Below are 18,408 nucleotides of genomic sequence, written 5' to 3'. Positions count from 1 at the left end.
GCCGCTCCAGGTGCTTTATACAATGCTCAAGGGAACCATATCAGCTCAAACGGGCTGATTGGTTCCCTTTAAAGGGGAAGTTCCACAAAAATGAAAATTGGAAGGCAGACAGGCAGGGGGGTGCTAAAAAATAAAAAAAAAGTAAACTCACCCCTCCTAATGCCTCCATTGCCGCTGCCGGCTGTCATCTTCTACTGGAAACTGGGTATGTCACATACCGGGCTCTTCCAAATGAAATGTCACAGCCAGCCTCTAACCGCTGTGAACAAGCGGTACGCGCAACGTGCGTTAGAGGTGGTAGCACACAGCTCATATTAGGTACTGTCTTTCTCCCCATTTGTTGGAACTTTGTATGGCATTGTAATTTTACAATATTTATTAGTCTATTTCATTCATCTGGGTTGAGTGCAATACTTGGCAATTAGCAAGTACACGGCAGAACATAGCAGCCAATGTAACTGTGCAGGGTTATGGTTTAATATATAATTATTGTATTTCTGTATAGGCTACTCTAGATCTTACTAGATTTTACATAGCCACACTGCTTATATTTACTCCATGTTGTGATTTAAATTTTTTTTTGTACTAATAAAGGATGTTTATGGTTTAATACAGTATTAGCCCTCTTTTGTTTAGGAATTTATACGAGAAGTCCCCCAGGGGGGCTTCTAGTATAAGTGTAAAAAAAAAAAAACCTGTGTTATTATTAGTAAAAAGCCCCCTCCCCTAATAAAAGTCTGAATCACCCCCTTTTTCCCATGTTTTTAATAAAAATAAATAAATAAACATGTTTGGTATCGCCGCGTGCGTAATCGCCCGAACTATTAATTTATCACATTCCTGATCTCGCACGGTAAACGGCGTAAGTGCAAAAAAATCCCAAAGTGCAAAATTGCGCATTTTTGGTCGCATCAAATCCAGAAAAATGTAATAAAAAGCGATCAAAAAGTCTTATATGCGCAATCAAGGTACCGATAGAAAGTAAACATCATGGCGCAAAAAATGACACCTCATACAGCCCCATAGACCAAAGGATAAAAGCGCTATAACCCTGGGAATGGAGCGATTTTAAGGAACATATATTTGTTAACAATGGTTTTAATTTTTTACAGGCCATCAGATAAAAGTTATACATGTTACATATCGTTTTAATCGTAACTACTTGAGGAACATATATAACAAGTCAGTTTTACCCCAGGGTGAATGGCGGAAAAACAAAAAAAACCCTAAATAAAAAAAATTTGTTTTTTTGTTCAATTTCACCACACATTGAATTTTTTGCTGGTTTTGCAGTGTACTTTATGCAAAAATTCTGCCTGTCATTGCAAAGTACAATTAGTGACGCAAAAAATAAGGGCTCATGTGGGTCTCTAGGTGGAAAAATGCAAGTGCTATGGCCTTTTAAACACAAGGAGGAAAAAACTAAAATGCAAAAACGAAAATTGGCTCCGTCCTTAAGGGGTTAAATATCTTATAGTTACCAGAACATGCACTGACCATGTCAGACGTCTGCAGTGTGCCCTCTTATTGGCTTGCTCTGTGTAAGTCATTTTATCAGAAGATTCTCCAAAAATGTCTCCGTCAAAATGAGAGAGTGCCAAAACATCAGTAGCTTCAGGTCCCGGTAATGTATGTATCAGGCCTTTAAGAAAACAGTTGAATATGAGTGAAACACATTTACTTATACAGAAGGAATCATATAGTATGATTTTCATTTGACATTTGTACTCAACACAAGTCGTCTAATACTAATATTTCTCCCGGTGTAAACTACCCACAGCAACCAATCATAGCTCTTCTTATATTTTACCAGAGCTGAAAGTTGAGCTGTGATTGGTTGCTGTGGGCAGTTTACACCAGGTGTATATTTACATCCTTTCATAAATCTCCCCCATAGTATACACTCCAGGTGGGATTCCTAACAGCTGCACAAAAAACTGACATGTCAGTTTTGTGCAACCACTATTTATTGCGGCTCCAGCTGCACTTTCCATTGTGTGCTATGGTGAATTGGGACGTGAGCGCACATGGATGCGCCCGCATCCCAATTCAACATAAATTAAGTTCATCCGGCCGGTACTGCAGTACCAGCCAGGATGATCTTCACTGACACCGGCCGAGTGAACCCGTTTTTAAACTGCAGAACAAAAGAAGAATAAAATCCCATGGAATCTTTAACAGCGCCGAAGCGCCTACCTTTATCCAGGTGCAATAGGGACATATATTACAGAATATTATTATACAGAAGATTACATTTGTACAGTGATGATACCTGAGTTCACAGAATCATTGATGTAGTCATCGGGTGTAAACCCAGCCTCCAGTAATGCAGTTCGGCTAGCACTTCTGACAACTTCTTTAGCTAGGTCACGGAACTCAGATAGATGACTAGCAACCTAAAAGGTAGAGAATGACTACAGCTGTATTCTAGATTGACAAATAAAATATCTGGGTATGGGCAATATGGTAACATTTTCACAGATAAATAAATAGATAGGAAATAGATAATTTCATATCTATAGTCCTAGATAGATAGATAGATAGATAGATAGATAGATAGATGCTTGAAGATGGCGAGGTTCGTTTGCTGAAATGTTGATAATGTCCTATCTATCTTTCTATCTATCTATTTATTTATAGAAAAACAATAAGGCAGGTCAGCACTTCCACCATAAAAAGAACGTTTATTAGAGATGCATTAAAAATTGAACGTCCATATAGAGAAACAAACAAAAAAGATCCTGCACGTTTCTGGCCGGAGGCCCTTACTCACGGGTAAGATTTGTGAGTCTTTTTCTTTGTTTCTCTATATGGACATTTACAATTAAATATAAAGATGAAAGCTAACATTAATATAAGCCATACCTCTTCTAACTGCTTAAATTGAATGTCTGTGAACTCTTTTAAGGTATACGTGTGGCCCTTCTCAATGCGACACAGACCCATGTCACTAATTCGGTAACACATTTCTTGTATACTGAGGAGAGCAGGGCGCAAATACTGTAGGGAGACAAGAATGACAACATTAAGCTAAGCCTTTCTTTACTATCCATAGGGATAGAGAAAAAAAAAGAGAAAATATACAGTATATATGAATTGTAATAGCTTCTACACACATGCGGATTAGAGATAATCATTAGTCGTTGTGTGATACATACTGAATTAACAATGAACAGATTCTCCTGCAGGGCCTTGCGACATTCACAGATTTTCTTGGCACGCACATTTTTCCGCCATACAGTGAACGCTTTCCACTTTCTGAAGAGAGCAAAGGTAGGGATCTGCTTCAGCGCTTTATGGTAAAGATATTCCTGCTTCCAGCGCTCCAGCTCCAGGAACAGCACATCTCCATCACACATGTGGGTTACTCCTTTGTCACTTATGGTGTAATAGTCATGTTTGTTGATGTTTTCATGGTTTACAATTCTACATAAAGGAGACAACAATATAGCAATCTTGTTAATCACTAGCAAATAAGTTGATATTGTTATAGCAAACAGTTAGCCCTTTCCCCCATGCGGCAGGTTTTTTTTATGTACTTTATTTGAAAAATGGAAAAAAAGTTTAAGGGGGTGATTTAAACTTTTAATAGACAAGTGTTTTTTTTTTTTTTTTTTTCTTTGGACTTTCAAAAACTTTTTCTTCACAATTTTTAAGTCCCCCCAAGGGAATATAAAATGCACTTATTAGATTGTGTATGCTGGTCAAAACTAGGCTTCTGGATAGAATTGATCAGTCCAATCGGTTCTTTGTAGTTATGTCTGCCTGAGGCAATCGGCAGAGAAACTGCGACTGCCACAGAAGGTGAGTATAACCCTCCGGCAGCCCTAGCAACTAATCAGCACCTCCGTCCTTTGATGCGGGGGTGGCAATCAGAGCCCTGACAGGTTAGGGCTCCCTGTGCATGCTGTGATCAGTATGGCTTGCAGCATGTACAGGGTAAATGGCGGGGATTGGACTAAACCTGTGGGCGGGTGACATATAGGTAACATACACCTGACGCCTACAGCGTAACAACCACCGGGCCGCCTTAAAAAGGCATATTAGCAGTCGTTAAAAGGTTAAACCCCCTAGACACAAAGAATATTTTAATTTTTACCGCCTCCCCTTCTGAAAATTATACCTCTTTTTTCAGTTTGTTTTTTTCAGGACCAACTGTACTTTGTAATGACACCCTTCATTTTACCATTCAATATATAGTTGAAACCATAAATAAATTGTGGGATTAACTTAAACAAAAATCTGAAATATTTTAATTATAAGGGGGGGGGCATGTATACAGCATTCATCATGTGTTAAACCAATATGTTATTTATATTATTCAAGTCAATACAATTACACAATACCCAAATCATTTTTGTGATCTGTCCGAAAGACAGATTTATTTCATGTTTACATTATTTTGACAAATGGGAAAAGGTGGGTGATTTGAATTTAATATGTTGAGGATTTTTTTAAGCATTTTTTAAATTTTTTTTAATGTCAACAAGGTTTTCAGAAGGACTCTGGCTGCCTTGTTAACTGATCAGCACCCTGGGATTGTGTTGTGAGAGTGAAGGGCAGCACCCTGAAAGTAAGGACACATGTTGGAATTTTAAATGCTGTAATTGGTAGTGATCATGGCATTTAAGGGGCTAAACTGTCAAGATTGGACTAAAGTTAAGGGGGTTGTCCCGAGATAAGTGTTTTTAATATATTACTTATGAAACAATAAATCCCAATGTTATCCTCCCCTGGTGTTGCTGGTGTCCCCCGCTGACTGCAGAGCCTCCACTGCTGACAAAAACTGGGGGTGACAGCCCTCTCAGCCAATCACTGACTGGGACAGCCCCGTGGCCAGTGATTGGCTGAGCAGGCTGTCAATCCCGAGACCAGTTTGTCTCGGAAGTGGCGGCTCTGCAGTCAGCAGGGGACACCAGCACCACCAGAGGAGAGAATCAAAGGAGGGCAGACAGATAAGGATAACATGTTTATTGTTTCATATGCACACCCAGCAGTATATTAAAAAAAAAACCTGAGTGACCATCCAGCCATAGGTGGTCACTATTTTTGTACTCATCTAATTCTCTGTTGTATTTTGTTGTCTCAAAAGGTATGATTCCAAGGCAAGAGGAGCAGACACGTATCGTCATTGTAGCATTCAAGTGAAAACCTCCCACATGCAATGTCCAATAGTCTCACAACGTTGCAGCAGCATAGTGCGGCCATTGGGCAATGTGCACAGACGTGGGCAGTGGTGGTCAAATCACTGTAAACATCTCCAGTGTGATTTTTCTTGTAACAAGGGCATAACAATTTCCATAGACATCAACAATAAAATGGCACAACAAATCAGACACAAATGTGTAAGCTTAAGCCTGACCCCCGTTAGAGCCCCCTATACTCACGTGATCCCGCCGGGTCCCGCTTCCTGAGTCGGTCGGGTCACGGAGATATTAGCGCTCGAAGCCCTGCGCGTGCTGACAGCGGAGTCAGACGCCCATAGAGAATGAATGGGGAGTCCGATGCTCCGTCATTCTCTATGGGCATCGGACCCTCCTGTCAGCGCGCGTGCCGGGCTTCAGGCACTGATATCTCCGTGACCCGACCGGCTCAGGAAGCGGGACCCTGCGGGATCACGTGAGTATAGGGGGCTCTAACGGGGGGTCGGGAGCCTGTCACCCCGGCACAGGGGATGACAGGTCCTCTTTAAGGGGGGGGGGGACATGAATCAAGATCGGCGTACTGGTACTCGACTACTCTTAGTAAGTCCAGTGGGACCTGCGTCTGTCGCAGTACTTGTGCATAAATCTACACCTTAGCACTTGCATTTAAAAGCCAATGAGTATATTTTGACACACTGTTTCTTCTATGTACCTCAGGTTATATGGATCATATTCAACTGATGACTTAGGAACAGCAGACGTCATATAAAGAAACCCCAAATTCTTATTCCCTAGCAGTATGCTTATGATTTGGAGAGGGTCTGTAATGTTTGCCTTTATGACATCTTCTGCACTCTCGAAAATACTAGATGGAGGTGAGGGAATGCGTTTGTAAGAGCTAGGTCTTGAAGGAGATGTTCTTGGCTGCTTTGGTGGTGTAGGCGATATGGTTCTACTGAAGTCCATCTGTAACTAAACAATAGGAAAATACAAAAGTAATTACAATCACTGCAGTAAACAATGTCAACTGCTAAAAATGTAAAAATAAGAGCTGATATAGTGGGGCTGCTGGACTGTGTTGACAGACACGGGTAGGACAGAGATATATAAAGAAGTGTAACTTGGTTTGCTAAACATCAAAATCAGCGTGGGTATAGCGTTATCCAAGCTCCATAGAGGTGATACAAAGCAAAGCCTTTAGAGTGTTATTGTATGGATGAAAAGTGTCACTTATTACCTGTTTTTCCTTTAAGTCATCTGGAAGATCAGGAAGCCTTACAGCAGATGAAACAGCTTGCAGCTTCTTTTCTGCAGAAGGTGGACGTAAAAGCACACCTCGACTTATCAGGTCTTCTTTGTTCCTTTGGTATATATGTTCAGGTTGATTTTGATCCTGATATGTTTTCAGTACAGGCTTTATAGGAAGAAAACAATGTAATATCAGACATGTGCAACATGTTTTTCATTTCACCTAATGAAAAGGATATGATTTCAATGCTTTTTGTAGATCAGTAGATGGACAGTCTAAGTTTAGAGCCTCCATAGCCTTACCATGACAATAAAAAGTTAAATTTTATAGATGGGTGACCCTCAGTATGTAGTTAGGTGTCTCCTTATAGCTAGGTGACCCTCAGTATGTAGTTAGGTGTCTCATTATAGCTAGGCGACCCTCAGTATGTAGTTAGGTGTCTCATTATAGCTAGGCGACCCTCAGTATGTAGTTAGGTGTCTCCTTATAGCTAGGTGACCCTCAGTATGTAGTTAGGTGTCTCATTATAGCTAGGTGACCCTCAGTATGTAGTTAGGTGTCTCCTTATAGCTAGGTGACCCTCAGTATGTAGTTAGGTGTCTCCTTATAGCTAGGGGACCCTCAGTATGTAGTTAGGTGTCTCATTATAGCTAGGCGACCCTCAGTATGTAGTTAGGTGTCTCCTTATAGGTAGGTGACCCTCAGTATGTAGTTAGGTGTCTCCTTATAGCTAGGGGACCCTCAGTATGTAGTTAGGTGTCTCATTATAGCTAGGCAACCCTCAGTTCGTAGTTAGGTGTCTCCTTATAGCTAGGCGACCCTCAGTATGTAGTTAGGTGTCTCCTTATAGCTAGGGGACCCTCAGTATGTAGTTAGGTGTCTCCTTATAGCTAGGCGACCCTCAGTATGTAGTTAGGTGTCTTCTTATAGACAGGTGTTCCACAATACAAGGGGTAGCCCACCAAAATACAAAAGAATATGAGTCAGAAACACATATAAACAAAAAAATGCAATGAAATTTTATTTTGAAGAAAAAAATCTTTACCATGATAAAAACACAAAAAGACATAATTGTGTAAATATGGAGGTAAACAGAAAATAACAGCAGGGGAGGATATCACACAGTTTGGTAAAAACTAGCAGTCACACATATTAGCCACTTAAGTTTGTATAGAAGAAAGTGCAGTGTGCCTTGTGTAGGGGTGTTTCTTAGGTGTGAGGCCCGTACGCTACACAGCACTTTAATCTGTCTGTTCCTACCTTTAGAATTTTTTGTTTGTGTTCTTACTTTTTTCCTGTGTTTGGATGTATGACATTTTTTGACCCATTCTGTTTGTGTTGCACTTGCACCTTATTATTACACTTGGGTCTTGGATGCCCGGCATTTCCATTACTTTATTCATTCATTCGGGCTTAAAGTGACACTGTCACCTCCTTTTTGCATTCTGACATCTTTACACAGGTGTAAAGGGTAAATTTAGCGGTTTTCATACCTTATTTTATATCATACTGTATGTCATGGTGCTTGTTCAAGTAAAAAGTCATCTTTTATCAACTGCAGATTGACGTATGACGTATGATATGAAATAAGTTATGAAAAACGCTAAATTTACCCTTTACACCTGTGTAGAGATGCACAAAGGGGGTGACAGTGTCACTTTAATTGCTTTTGGTCCTTGGACAGTAATTTTGCATACATCTTGCCACTGATAGTTTATAAATTGCACACTGCACTTTCTTCTATACAAACTCCAGTGGCTAATAGGTGTGACTGATAGTTTTTACCAAACCATGTGGTATCCCCCCTGCTGTTATTGTCTGTTAACCTCCATATTTACCCAATTATGTCTTGTTTTGATCATGGTAAAGAATTTTTTCAAGATAAAATTTGATAGCATTTTTTGGTTCATAGGGTTAGTGCGGCGCAAAGCTTTTTTGTGGATCTGGCACCACACAACAAAGTTAAATAACTCATTGAGACATGACAAAAGTTTTGATCGGTTTGGTTCTGAGTGCTCAGACCCATACTAATCGGAAGAACTAGCGGGGAGAGAACCACGCTGTAGCGTGTCCTCTCCTGCTCTGAGTTACAAAAAAGAGTCTGGCTCCTCCGCTGTCTCCTCCGCTGTCTCGAGCAGAGAGCGGCGGCAGCGGAGTAGCGCGCACTCTCCCATAGACTATGGGCTATGACACACTGAGGCAGGCGTAATTCCACCTATTTTACTCAGTGTGAACATACCTTAAGGGGCCTTAGGTTCAAACCTAAAATCATCGGTTGCCACGTGGAACAGCGGGCGCGGCGGGCGATTTTACAAACATCATACATTACCTGTCCAGGCTGCAGGTCTTCTCTTTCTCCCGGTCCCGCGCGGCAGCATCAGCTTCGGAGCGGCATGTCTCAGCTGACAGAGCGCTCACCCAATCACCGGCCAGGACCGCCGTGGACAGTGATTGGCTGAGCGGTCTGTCAGTTCAGTCAGGCTCCTCCGAAGCTGGAGAAGGAGAAGACCTGCGCCTGGACAGGTAATGTATGAAACAAGGGCTGCAAAGACGCCAGTAACGATGTCCCTGCAGCCCTCGCTAACTATTGTCAGGCCGTGGAATAGGCCCAGTAAACGAGCGCTGATCTAGCAGATCGGCGCTCGTTTACATCGTTGATCGGGCCCTGCTCGGCCCGTGGAATAGGACCCTAAGGGTCTGTCTTATGTAGGGGCAGTACCAAGGGGTAGATCGGGGTCGCCCTTGTAAGGACTAGAGCCCCATTGTACCCTGGCTGAGGAGGGATAGCTGGCATATGCAACACACCAGGGCCTAAAAGGACTAATCTTCACTTGTGGATCTTCCTTTTACAAGGAAGTGCCACATCCCCTGAAGCAGCAGTTTACATCTACATCTGGAGACAGAAAAAATCTAATGGAAGGGTGAGGTTGCCGTTCTTCTTTACCTTCTCAGTGATATTTGCTGCTTCTGTATGATGGTATACTGCTACATGGAGTTATACCAGATGCTAATTGCTCCTCAGTGTTTTACCATGGTCCCGATAAGTGTTGTGGGGATAATATTTCTTTAACTAATACAAAAAAAGTTATATTTTAAGTGTGCATCCCATTCTGTGATGATGTTTAGGTTTACTGGCGGTGTCTATAGAACCATAGCTACTATGACCTAGTGGCCACTGTGATTCTGTTAGCCAGAGAAGCAAGGGAAAGGAAACCCTGTGTGTGTACTACTGGCAAACCTGGTCCTGCCCTCTGATATTTAGAGAATGATAAACAGCTGTGCACCATGCAGCTGACTCTCAAAGCCTCAATAATGGCAGTGAGAGCACTAAGGGTAAATCTAACAAAATCATGCAGGTTTTTCAAAATCTTGTGAAATAACATGTACCCTTAAAAGATATATATTGTACGCTGAGCAACATTTAAAAAAAAAAACATATTACTGACACTGCTAAAATGAACCATCTTTTTCAAGTGACAGATCTTGTTTCTGTTCCATTATTGATGGATCTTCCCTAGTGTATCACAGCGGCTCTTTCATATAAGATATACAACAATAAACACCTTTTCTCTGTTCATAGTGATCTTACCAGGGGTTCCAATTTAACAGTCTGCTGTCTTTTTCTTGTTTTAGCTCGTGCCTTTGTGTCATGGGTAAACAGTAGAGCTTCCGGATTTAGCACTATCTGCTTTGGAGCTATAGAGATTATTCTGTCTTTAAATTTGCTCAAGTCCGGTCTCTGAACCCACTCCATTGGCTCCATGCCTGGTGCCCCATTAACATGTCGTGGCGAAGATATATTTGGAGATCCATAAGGAATGTTGGCTGACATTGTTACCTGCAATACAACATTTTTGAAAGAACGACACTGTATAAATAACTGCAAAACCTACAAGAAACTGTGAAGCTATATACTCCGTAAGGGCTGAGGAACCAGTCAGCCACCAATCAGCAGTGACCTCCCCCTCCTTAGACTGCAGCAATGTCCATAAACATAAAGGAGGTCAACCAGCGTCCTTTTGCATAAACATATAGGAGACGCTCCCCTCTTCTGACCTGCTAATGGCATGAAAGGGGACTGCCCCCTGTCACAGTATATGGTTTACGTGTATATGGTTTAAGTTATATGGATTCATAAGTTATTCCTGTTCAAAAAGTGAAGTCTTTCAGTATTTATCAGCTGCTGTATGTCTTGCAGGAAGTGGAGTTTTCAGGAATTGGGAGTTTTCCAGAGTTTTACCGGGGTTGTCCAAGACATTTACACTGATGACCTATTCTCAGGACAGACCATCAATGCCTTATAAGTAGGGTATTAACAACTTGCACCCCTGCTGATCAGCTTGTTTGGAGGAGCCACAGCTCCGTCATGTACACAATGAACAGGGCTTTGTTCACTGTGTAGGGCCAAGACAGGTTACTAATGGGAGTAGTCAATGGGATCTCCTGTAAAAAAAAAAAACAGTGTCCAAGACTACTTCAGAGAAGGCTAATGTAACAAAAGAACAGACTCCTGCTGCCATTTCTAAGAAGAGATCTGTGCGCCACATGTGGCCGTACAAAAGGGTGTCATAATCCCCTGCGTCTGAGAAGCTGACACACCTGCCATGTGAGGGGTCCTTGGAGATAACAAGAACATGTGGTCAGATCAGGCCTTCTGCTGGTGGGTAAACTCTCTTATGCTGCATTTACACGGAACGATTAACATGCAAATTTGTACGACAACGATCGAATTTGAACGAAAATCGTACGTGTAAACGCAGCGAACGATCAAGCGACAAGCGAGAAATCGTTCATTTTGATCTTACAACATGTTCTAAAATCATCGTTCGCAGAAAATTTGCAGATCGTTCCGTGTAAACAGTCGTTCAACGATTTTACCTATGTGCGAGAGAACTCTGTCAGAAAGTTGCACCTGACAGTATACAGCCTGCCTGCACCCCACTCACAATGTAAGCTATTCAGTTTGAGCTGCACAGAAAACAAAAGATGCTCCAGCCTCCTACAAGACCTGATCAGCCCTACCCTGCGACGTAACAGCAGGGTGTGCATCAGTTGTCAGGCCTGTCAAGGGCCTTCTGAAGGCTCCTGTGGCTGCCACGATAGAAGTCTTATTAGACTTCGGTTAGTTATTAATTGTCAGTTAGACAGTTCACTGCAAACTGTATTTATTGCAGTACTATGCCATGCTGTAGCTGGCAGTTCCCTTGTGAGTATGGTGACTTTTTGGAATTGGACTGTATTATGCACAATCTCAGGTCTTCTACTGTAATAAAGAGTAAATTAAGAGTTGTGCCTCAGCATTTGTGCCTCACTCTGGCACACCTCACCACTCCTTCCTCTCAAGGAATGAGGTACTCCAGTGGGGGGCATATTTTTCCTGGGACTGGGAAGGAGGTGGCTGAGGGAAACAACGTCCACTCACCTCCCTGGTTCCAGCGGCAGGTCTCGCATCGCGGCACTCCGGTCCCCAGTTCCCGGCCACTTCCTGGTGTCTAACGCGGGCCCGAGATGTGACGTCTCAGGTCCGCTTAGCCAGTCAGTGACAGAGGCGGGATCTGAGCGGACTTGAAATGGATCTCGCCTCCGTCACTGACTAGCTGAGCGGACCAAAGACGTCACGTCTCGGGCCCGCGTTAGACACCAGGAAGCAGACGGGAACCGGGGACCGAAGCGCCGCGATGCGGGACCCGCCGCTGAAACCGGGGAGGTGAGTGGACGTTGTTTGCTCACTTGCTCGCTCAGCTGTCAGTCAGTATCTGCCAACAGAGGACTGATCTGCAATAAGCTATACTTGAATCTTTTAGCCTGTGTTGGAGCTTTGGTCTAGGGGTAAGTCACTTGTCTAGAGACCAGCAACGGTTAGTTTTCTTTGGTTCAATTCCCCTGATGGAAATTAAATATAGTCATTTATTTTTCATATTTTTTCATTCATTATTAAAACATTTTTTTAAAAGTCCAAATAATTCCCAATCAGGTCCCAAATTAGTTTTTAAATTTATTTTGTAATACAATAAAGAGAAAATTTTTTAAAATAACTATATATTGCATTTCCATCAGGGGAATCAAACTGTTGCTGGTCTGTAGACAGCTGATTTACCCCTAAACCACAGCTCCAACACAGGCTAGAAATCTAACTATATCTGATTGATGATCACTTCTCTGTAGGCAGCGACTGACTGACTGACAGATGAGCGAACAGGAGGCTGGGCAGCAGTGATTATTTACGAAGGAGAGTCAGGAGGAAGGAGTAGTGAGGTGTGCCAGAATGAGGCACGAACAGTGACTGCCAGCTACAGCACACTGTCAGCAGCTCAGGTAGGGCTAGGTACAGGCAGGTACAGGCAGATTCCCTTTAACCCCTTAAGGATAGAGCCCAAAATGGGCTTAAAGGGAATTTGTCAGCTCCTGGGCCCTAGCTGAGGTTCTGACAGTGTGTTGTAGCTGGCAGCCCTCAGTGAGCATGGTGCCTTTTTGGTAATTTTCCGTGCAGCGGATTATGTACAATCTTGTATCCTATTGTCACTCCTAACACTTTTATTTTTTTTACCTACGAGGCTTTATGGGGCATCATTTTTTGTGCCATGATCTCTAGTTTTGTTAATACCATATTTGTGTAGATTGGACGTATTGATCACTTTTTATAATTTTTTTTTATATAAGGTGTAATAAAAAATCATTAATCCTGGTGTTTTTAATGCCTTTTGTTTAAACCGTTCACCCGGCGGGAATAATTTTGTTTTATTTTAATAGATTGGACAATTATGCATGCTGCAGTATATTATACATTTATTTATTTATATTTATAAAATGGGAAAGGGGTGATTTACATTTTTATTGGGGGAGGGGCTATGGCATGTATATTAAAACTTTTAACATTTTTTACTTTATACTTTTTAAGTCACTCTAGGGGAATTTTACATTTGTACACTAGATCAGTAACACTGATCACTGCTATGTCATAGCATAGCATTGATCGGTGTTATCTGCGATCAATGCATAGAGCCTGCCTGTGGCAGACTCTACACATGGATCGCTGAGCTGACTGCTAATCAGTTACAACGATCGGAACTCCCACAGTCACACTGACAGCGACAGGAGCCACTCATCATTAGCAGTAAGGATCTGGCTGCTGATAGTAGTCGGTCCCCATGTGCTTTGAAGTCAGCTCAGCTCCTGGGCTCACTTCATAGTGCCGCTGGACCCACTGGTGTACTGGAATACCATGGGTCCTTAAGTGAAAGGCTCCCATGATGTACCGGTACGTCATGGGTCCTCATTTCCCAAGCCTAACCTCTAAAAGTAAACCTATTAAAGTGCAGATACAGACCAATCTGCAGGTATCAAGTTATAGAGCAGGAGGAGCTGAGCAGGTTGTTATATAGCTCTGTGGGAACAGGTGCAGGATAACTTGTCATTTTTCCGCTGCTCCTTCTGGGCTACGTAGCAAAGAGGTCCTACTCAGTGACTGGCAACTATCTTGGCCTATACGGCCCCATTAACACTGAGCAAAAACGGCGGAATCTGGGAGCCTGAATCAAGCCGCGGCGCCGAGCAGGTAATGTGTGCTCGGGGGGGCCAGCGGTGCGGGCGGACGGGGGGGCCTGCGCTGGCGGTGGGCAGGCTTTCGGCCGGCAGCGCGAGGGTTAATGGGGCTGGGTCCCAAACACGCAGCGAATCCGCTGCGTATATGGGACCCATTCAAATTCACAGTACTGGATCCGCAGTGGATTTCGCTGCTAACTCGCAGCGTCAAATCCGCTGCGGATCTGGTAGGTGTGAATGTACCCTAAAGGTATAATTTCAGAAGAAGCAATTGATTAAACTGTGTGTGTGTGTGTGTGTCTGTGTGTGTGTGTTTGTGTGTGTGTCTCTGTGTGTGTCTGTATGTCTGAGTGTGTGTGTGTGTGTCTGTATGTGTGTGTGTCTGCGTGTATGTATGTGTCTGTGTGTGTGTATGTGTCTGTGTGTGTGTGTCTGTGTGTATGTGTCTGTGTGTGTGTGTCTGTGTGTGTGTGTGTGTGTCTGTGTGTGTGTGTCTGTGTGTGTGGGTGTGTGTGTGTCTGTGTGTGTATGTGTCTGTGTGTATGTGTGTGTCTGTGTGTGTATGTGTATGTGTCTCTGTGTGTGTGTATGTCTGTGTGTGTCTGTATGTGTGTGTGTATGTGTCTGTGTGTCTGTATGTGTGTGTGTGTCTGTATGTGTATGTCTGTGTGTGTGTCTGTGTGTGTGTGTCTGTGTGTGTGTGTATGTGTATGTGTGTGTGTGTCTGTATGTGTGTGTGTATGTATGTGTGTGTGTCTGTGTGTGTGTATGTGTCTGTGTCTGTGTCTGTGTGTGTGTATATGTCTGTGTGTGTATGTGTCTGTGTGTGTGTGTGTGTGTGTGTTAGAGGGAGCAAGGATTTTATTTTCAAAGAACAAACTCTGTATATCTCCATAAGAAATCAATGGGGTATATAGGTATATAGAGGGCTCGGCATCTGTGACAACTACAGATAGGATAACTATTATACCCAATAACTGAATATACTGAGTGCTGGGGCCATGTGTGGGCTATGCCATTGCCAGTGAGCCCGGTTATAGTGGCCGGCTATGACTGGCATGGGCAGCGGGCACAGAGGACTGGCAGAGTCTCCAGGCAAATCTCAGCTCACTGACCCCAGAGACCTGCACTGCGGTCCACGATCGCTATTAGACAGAGGTGGGTGACCAGGACCGACAGCAGCAGTATATTTATATATGTACACGTCACTATAAACTTATATACACGCATTACGGTATTAATATTAACTACTTACCGCACGCAAGAAAGTTGCAGCAAACTTCCTCGCCCCAGCGTGTTTACTGTCGCCTAGCAACCGCCCGGCCTGACAGTAGCCGCTGTGCCCGGAGGAGGGGCGGAGCGGAGCGGGAGGGGGCGGTCACTGTGGTCACCGGGGACTACTGACCAAGCACAGGTCCAGCCGGCGGCTCCTCCGCTGTGTGCAGTGATCGCTGGGTGTATCCTCACAGCACAAGGGCAGTGTATGGGATAGAGAGTGTGTACAGACAGAATGGGAGGCAAACGGATCAAAACTGAAAGTGATTTGCCCCCCAGTAACCAATCACAGCTCAGCTTCTATTACTGTACGTTCTCTGGAAAAGTGAAAGCTGAGCTGTGATTGGTTACTGTGGACACATAAAGTGGCTGACAGCTGTGGAACATTGCCGAAGGAACAAGGCTTCTGGGAAAGACTTAAAGGGAAAATCTTAGCAGGTTAGAAGTATCTAACTTGCTGATATCTCCCTATAGAGCATGGGGCGCTGAGGATGAAGGTAAGTTACTACGCTTCATCCTCAGCGCCATTTCTGTGATACTAGAAGTTTATTCCGTGTGCTAATAAGTCATTTCAGTGCACTGCCAATACCCCAGCCCCAATGAATATCAGCCGGGGGGATCAGTGCACCTAAACGCCTCATTAGCATATGGAATGAACTAATATCACGGAAAGTGCCCGAGGCTGAAGGTGAGAAGCTTACCTTTATCTCAGCGCCCTGTGCGCTATAGGGGGATATTAGCACATTAGACACCTGATTTTTTGCGTCACTAGTTGTACTTTGCAATGACAGGCTGAATTTTTGAATAAAATATGCTACGAAACCAGAAAAAAATTATATGCGCATTGAAAAAAAAAATGCAATTCTTTTTCTTTGGGGGGGGGGGGGGGGGGCTTCGTTTTCACGCCGTGGGTCCTATGGAAAAAATGACTTGATATACTTGATGGCTAAAATTCAAACCATTGTTAACAAATATATGTTCCTTCAAACACTGATTGGCTGATGGGTAGTCGGGAGCCTCACACACAGCGGCGGATTTCACTGCAACTTCGCAGCGAATCCGGTATGTGTGAAGCTACCCTTAGTCAGAGTCTGTCATTCAGTCAATGTCAGTCAGTCAGTGTCAGTCAGTCACTACCAATCAAACAGTTCACAACAGCACCACTAGGACATGATATAAGGAATGAAAAATACACGCCTCACCAGACAGGATAACATCCATGGAATTGCAGCAAAAAACGAAGTTGAGACAGCATTCAGTGAAAAAATCAAATGGTGACTACTTTATTCAGTCAGTCAGTCAGTGCCAATAATGTGTGTTGGTGTATGTGAGTGGTGTTTCAAGTGAATGTGCATAGTGTGTGGATGATGGGTGCATAGTGGATGGACGAGGGGCCCGCTGAGGTTCTGTCACCCAAGGGCCCGCAAAAACCTGGAGCCGTCCCTGCTTTTAGTGTTCCTGGAATGAACACTAGAGGGGTCTGGCTACCAAACATTATATCGCCCAACACTATAAATCTGGAATAAAGACTTTTCCTTCTTGGTACTAAGGGACATAATGCATAAAAAGTCCCATGAACACTAAAACTGGTAGGCAGAACATAATAAACAGGCAATGAAAACACCTATAGTAAATCCTTTACATTTAGAGACCATGAAAAAGGCACCAGGTGCCTATACAATGAGATATGGAAAAAAAAAATTGTCCCGGCAGTGGGGTCTCCCACCTCCCTGGTCTTGTTTTTATATGTTTTTCTTTGTGATGGATTGAATAAAGTTTTGTTATATTTTCCTAAAATTTGGTTTACATTCATTATATGGGGCACGTAGTACCATATAGGTGTTTTATAATAAACAGGTAAACCTACCCCTCCTTGTGCCTCATAGTGCCGCTCGGGGTCATTTCTTTTTTTCCTACCTGGAACACTGCATCACATCTCAATACTTTCAATAGCTGAATAGGTCTTTAACAACATCAATGTCAAAGAGTCAAAGCTGGCAACAATCCTTTTGCAACTAAATAAAAGGATTGCAATTTGACACTTAAAAATTTAACACAAGCGCTGTTGCTTATCATAGTAGCCATTTTAGTGGCTCCAGATCTCGCCATCATTTCAGTTCTTTATATTGTTGATCTTGCTTTTTTGGGCAATTTTATCCCATTTCCAGTCCTCATATTTTCAAAGGAATCCAATTTGACTTAAAAACCAAGTTGCGGATGTACTGCCAAGCTTATTACAATAGTATTAAACATAGTATTTAAATACAGACAAGGTCCTCTTTGTAGCCACAGCTTACAAAACATAGAAAAGAGACTTGTGTTGTAACCTTGCACATAATTTAACAGATATTTCTTTCTTCCCTAGAATATGAGAGTATGAGATGAATGCACGTCTTTGATGACCACATGTGCTCTTCTGGCCAATGAAATGACATCACTAGAAAAGTTCAAGATTAAGTTAAAACGCACTAATTCTGTCTTATGTACATTTCCTGTGAGTTTAATAAATCGGCATCTCAGTCATATACAGTACCATATCCAGATATTTACAACACTGGCATCATGGTTTTTCAACTATTGTGTAATACACAACATTATGATATAGATACATTTGAACAACCCATGTAGTAACCTCCACTGACAACAAGAGAAACAATTGCCTATAGCGAGTGATTAGGACTCGTGAATTTTCTAACCTTTCAGTAGGACAGAGCAAATTTTCATCTTTGCACTTTTCCCTCCTCGTGTTTAAAAGGCATAGGGTGACATGTATCATCAAGCGGTGCCCATTTGCGCAATATTTTATTTGCAAATGGCCAATTTGCGAATATAATATTCGCAAATCGGCACTTTCCGACGGGTACGCTGGGGGGGCGGGGAGGGGGTGTGAAGGGGGCGGAACGGAGGGCGCGGACTCAGAGTCCGCGCAATTCACCATCCGTTCCGCAAAAAGATACGCCGAAAACCTACTCCAGTCCTCAGCTGGCATAGGTTTTCGGCGGTGCACACCAGAGCGCACAGGATTTATGTAGAGGCAGTCCGCCTCTATATAAATCCTCGTAGCGACGGAGTTGCGGGGACATTTATAAGTCCGGTGTAAAAAACGCCGGACTTAATAAATGTCCCCCCTACTGACCCACAAGCTCTTATTTTTTTGTGATAACAATTGTACTTTGTAATGACACACTAACTTCTACC

General features: G+C 43.0%; 1 protein-coding gene across 1 annotated transcript in view; it reads right to left on the bottom strand.

Annotated features, from left to right (window-relative positions):
* DNAH6 (dynein axonemal heavy chain 6) overlaps window positions 1-15,472 on the bottom strand; it is a 181,683-nt gene extending 166,211 nt beyond the window's left edge. The window contains exons 1-8 of the mRNA XM_069978026.1: window positions 15,191-15,472; window positions 9,983-10,231; window positions 6,382-6,558; window positions 5,857-6,116; window positions 3,159-3,426; window positions 2,866-3,000; window positions 2,273-2,396; window positions 1,498-1,642 (exon numbers count right to left, since the gene is read on the bottom strand). Coding sequence (XP_069834127.1) covers window positions 1,498-1,642; window positions 2,273-2,396; window positions 2,866-3,000; window positions 3,159-3,426; window positions 5,857-6,116; window positions 6,382-6,558; window positions 9,983-10,225 — 1,352 coding nt within the window. The 5' untranslated portion in view covers window positions 10,226-10,231; window positions 15,191-15,472. The remainder of the gene's footprint in view (window positions 1-1,497; window positions 1,643-2,272; window positions 2,397-2,865; window positions 3,001-3,158; window positions 3,427-5,856; window positions 6,117-6,381; window positions 6,559-9,982; window positions 10,232-15,190) is intronic.
* Window positions 15,473-18,408: the final 2,936 nt, after the last annotated feature.

Source organism: Dendropsophus ebraccatus, chromosome 7 (assembly GCF_027789765.1).
Source record: "Dendropsophus ebraccatus isolate aDenEbr1 chromosome 7, aDenEbr1.pat, whole genome shotgun sequence".
NCBI classification, from domain to species: domain Eukaryota; kingdom Metazoa; phylum Chordata; class Amphibia; order Anura; family Hylidae; genus Dendropsophus; species Dendropsophus ebraccatus.
Note: the sequence above shows the minus strand (reverse complement) of the source record. Positions and strands in the feature narration are given on the sequence as shown.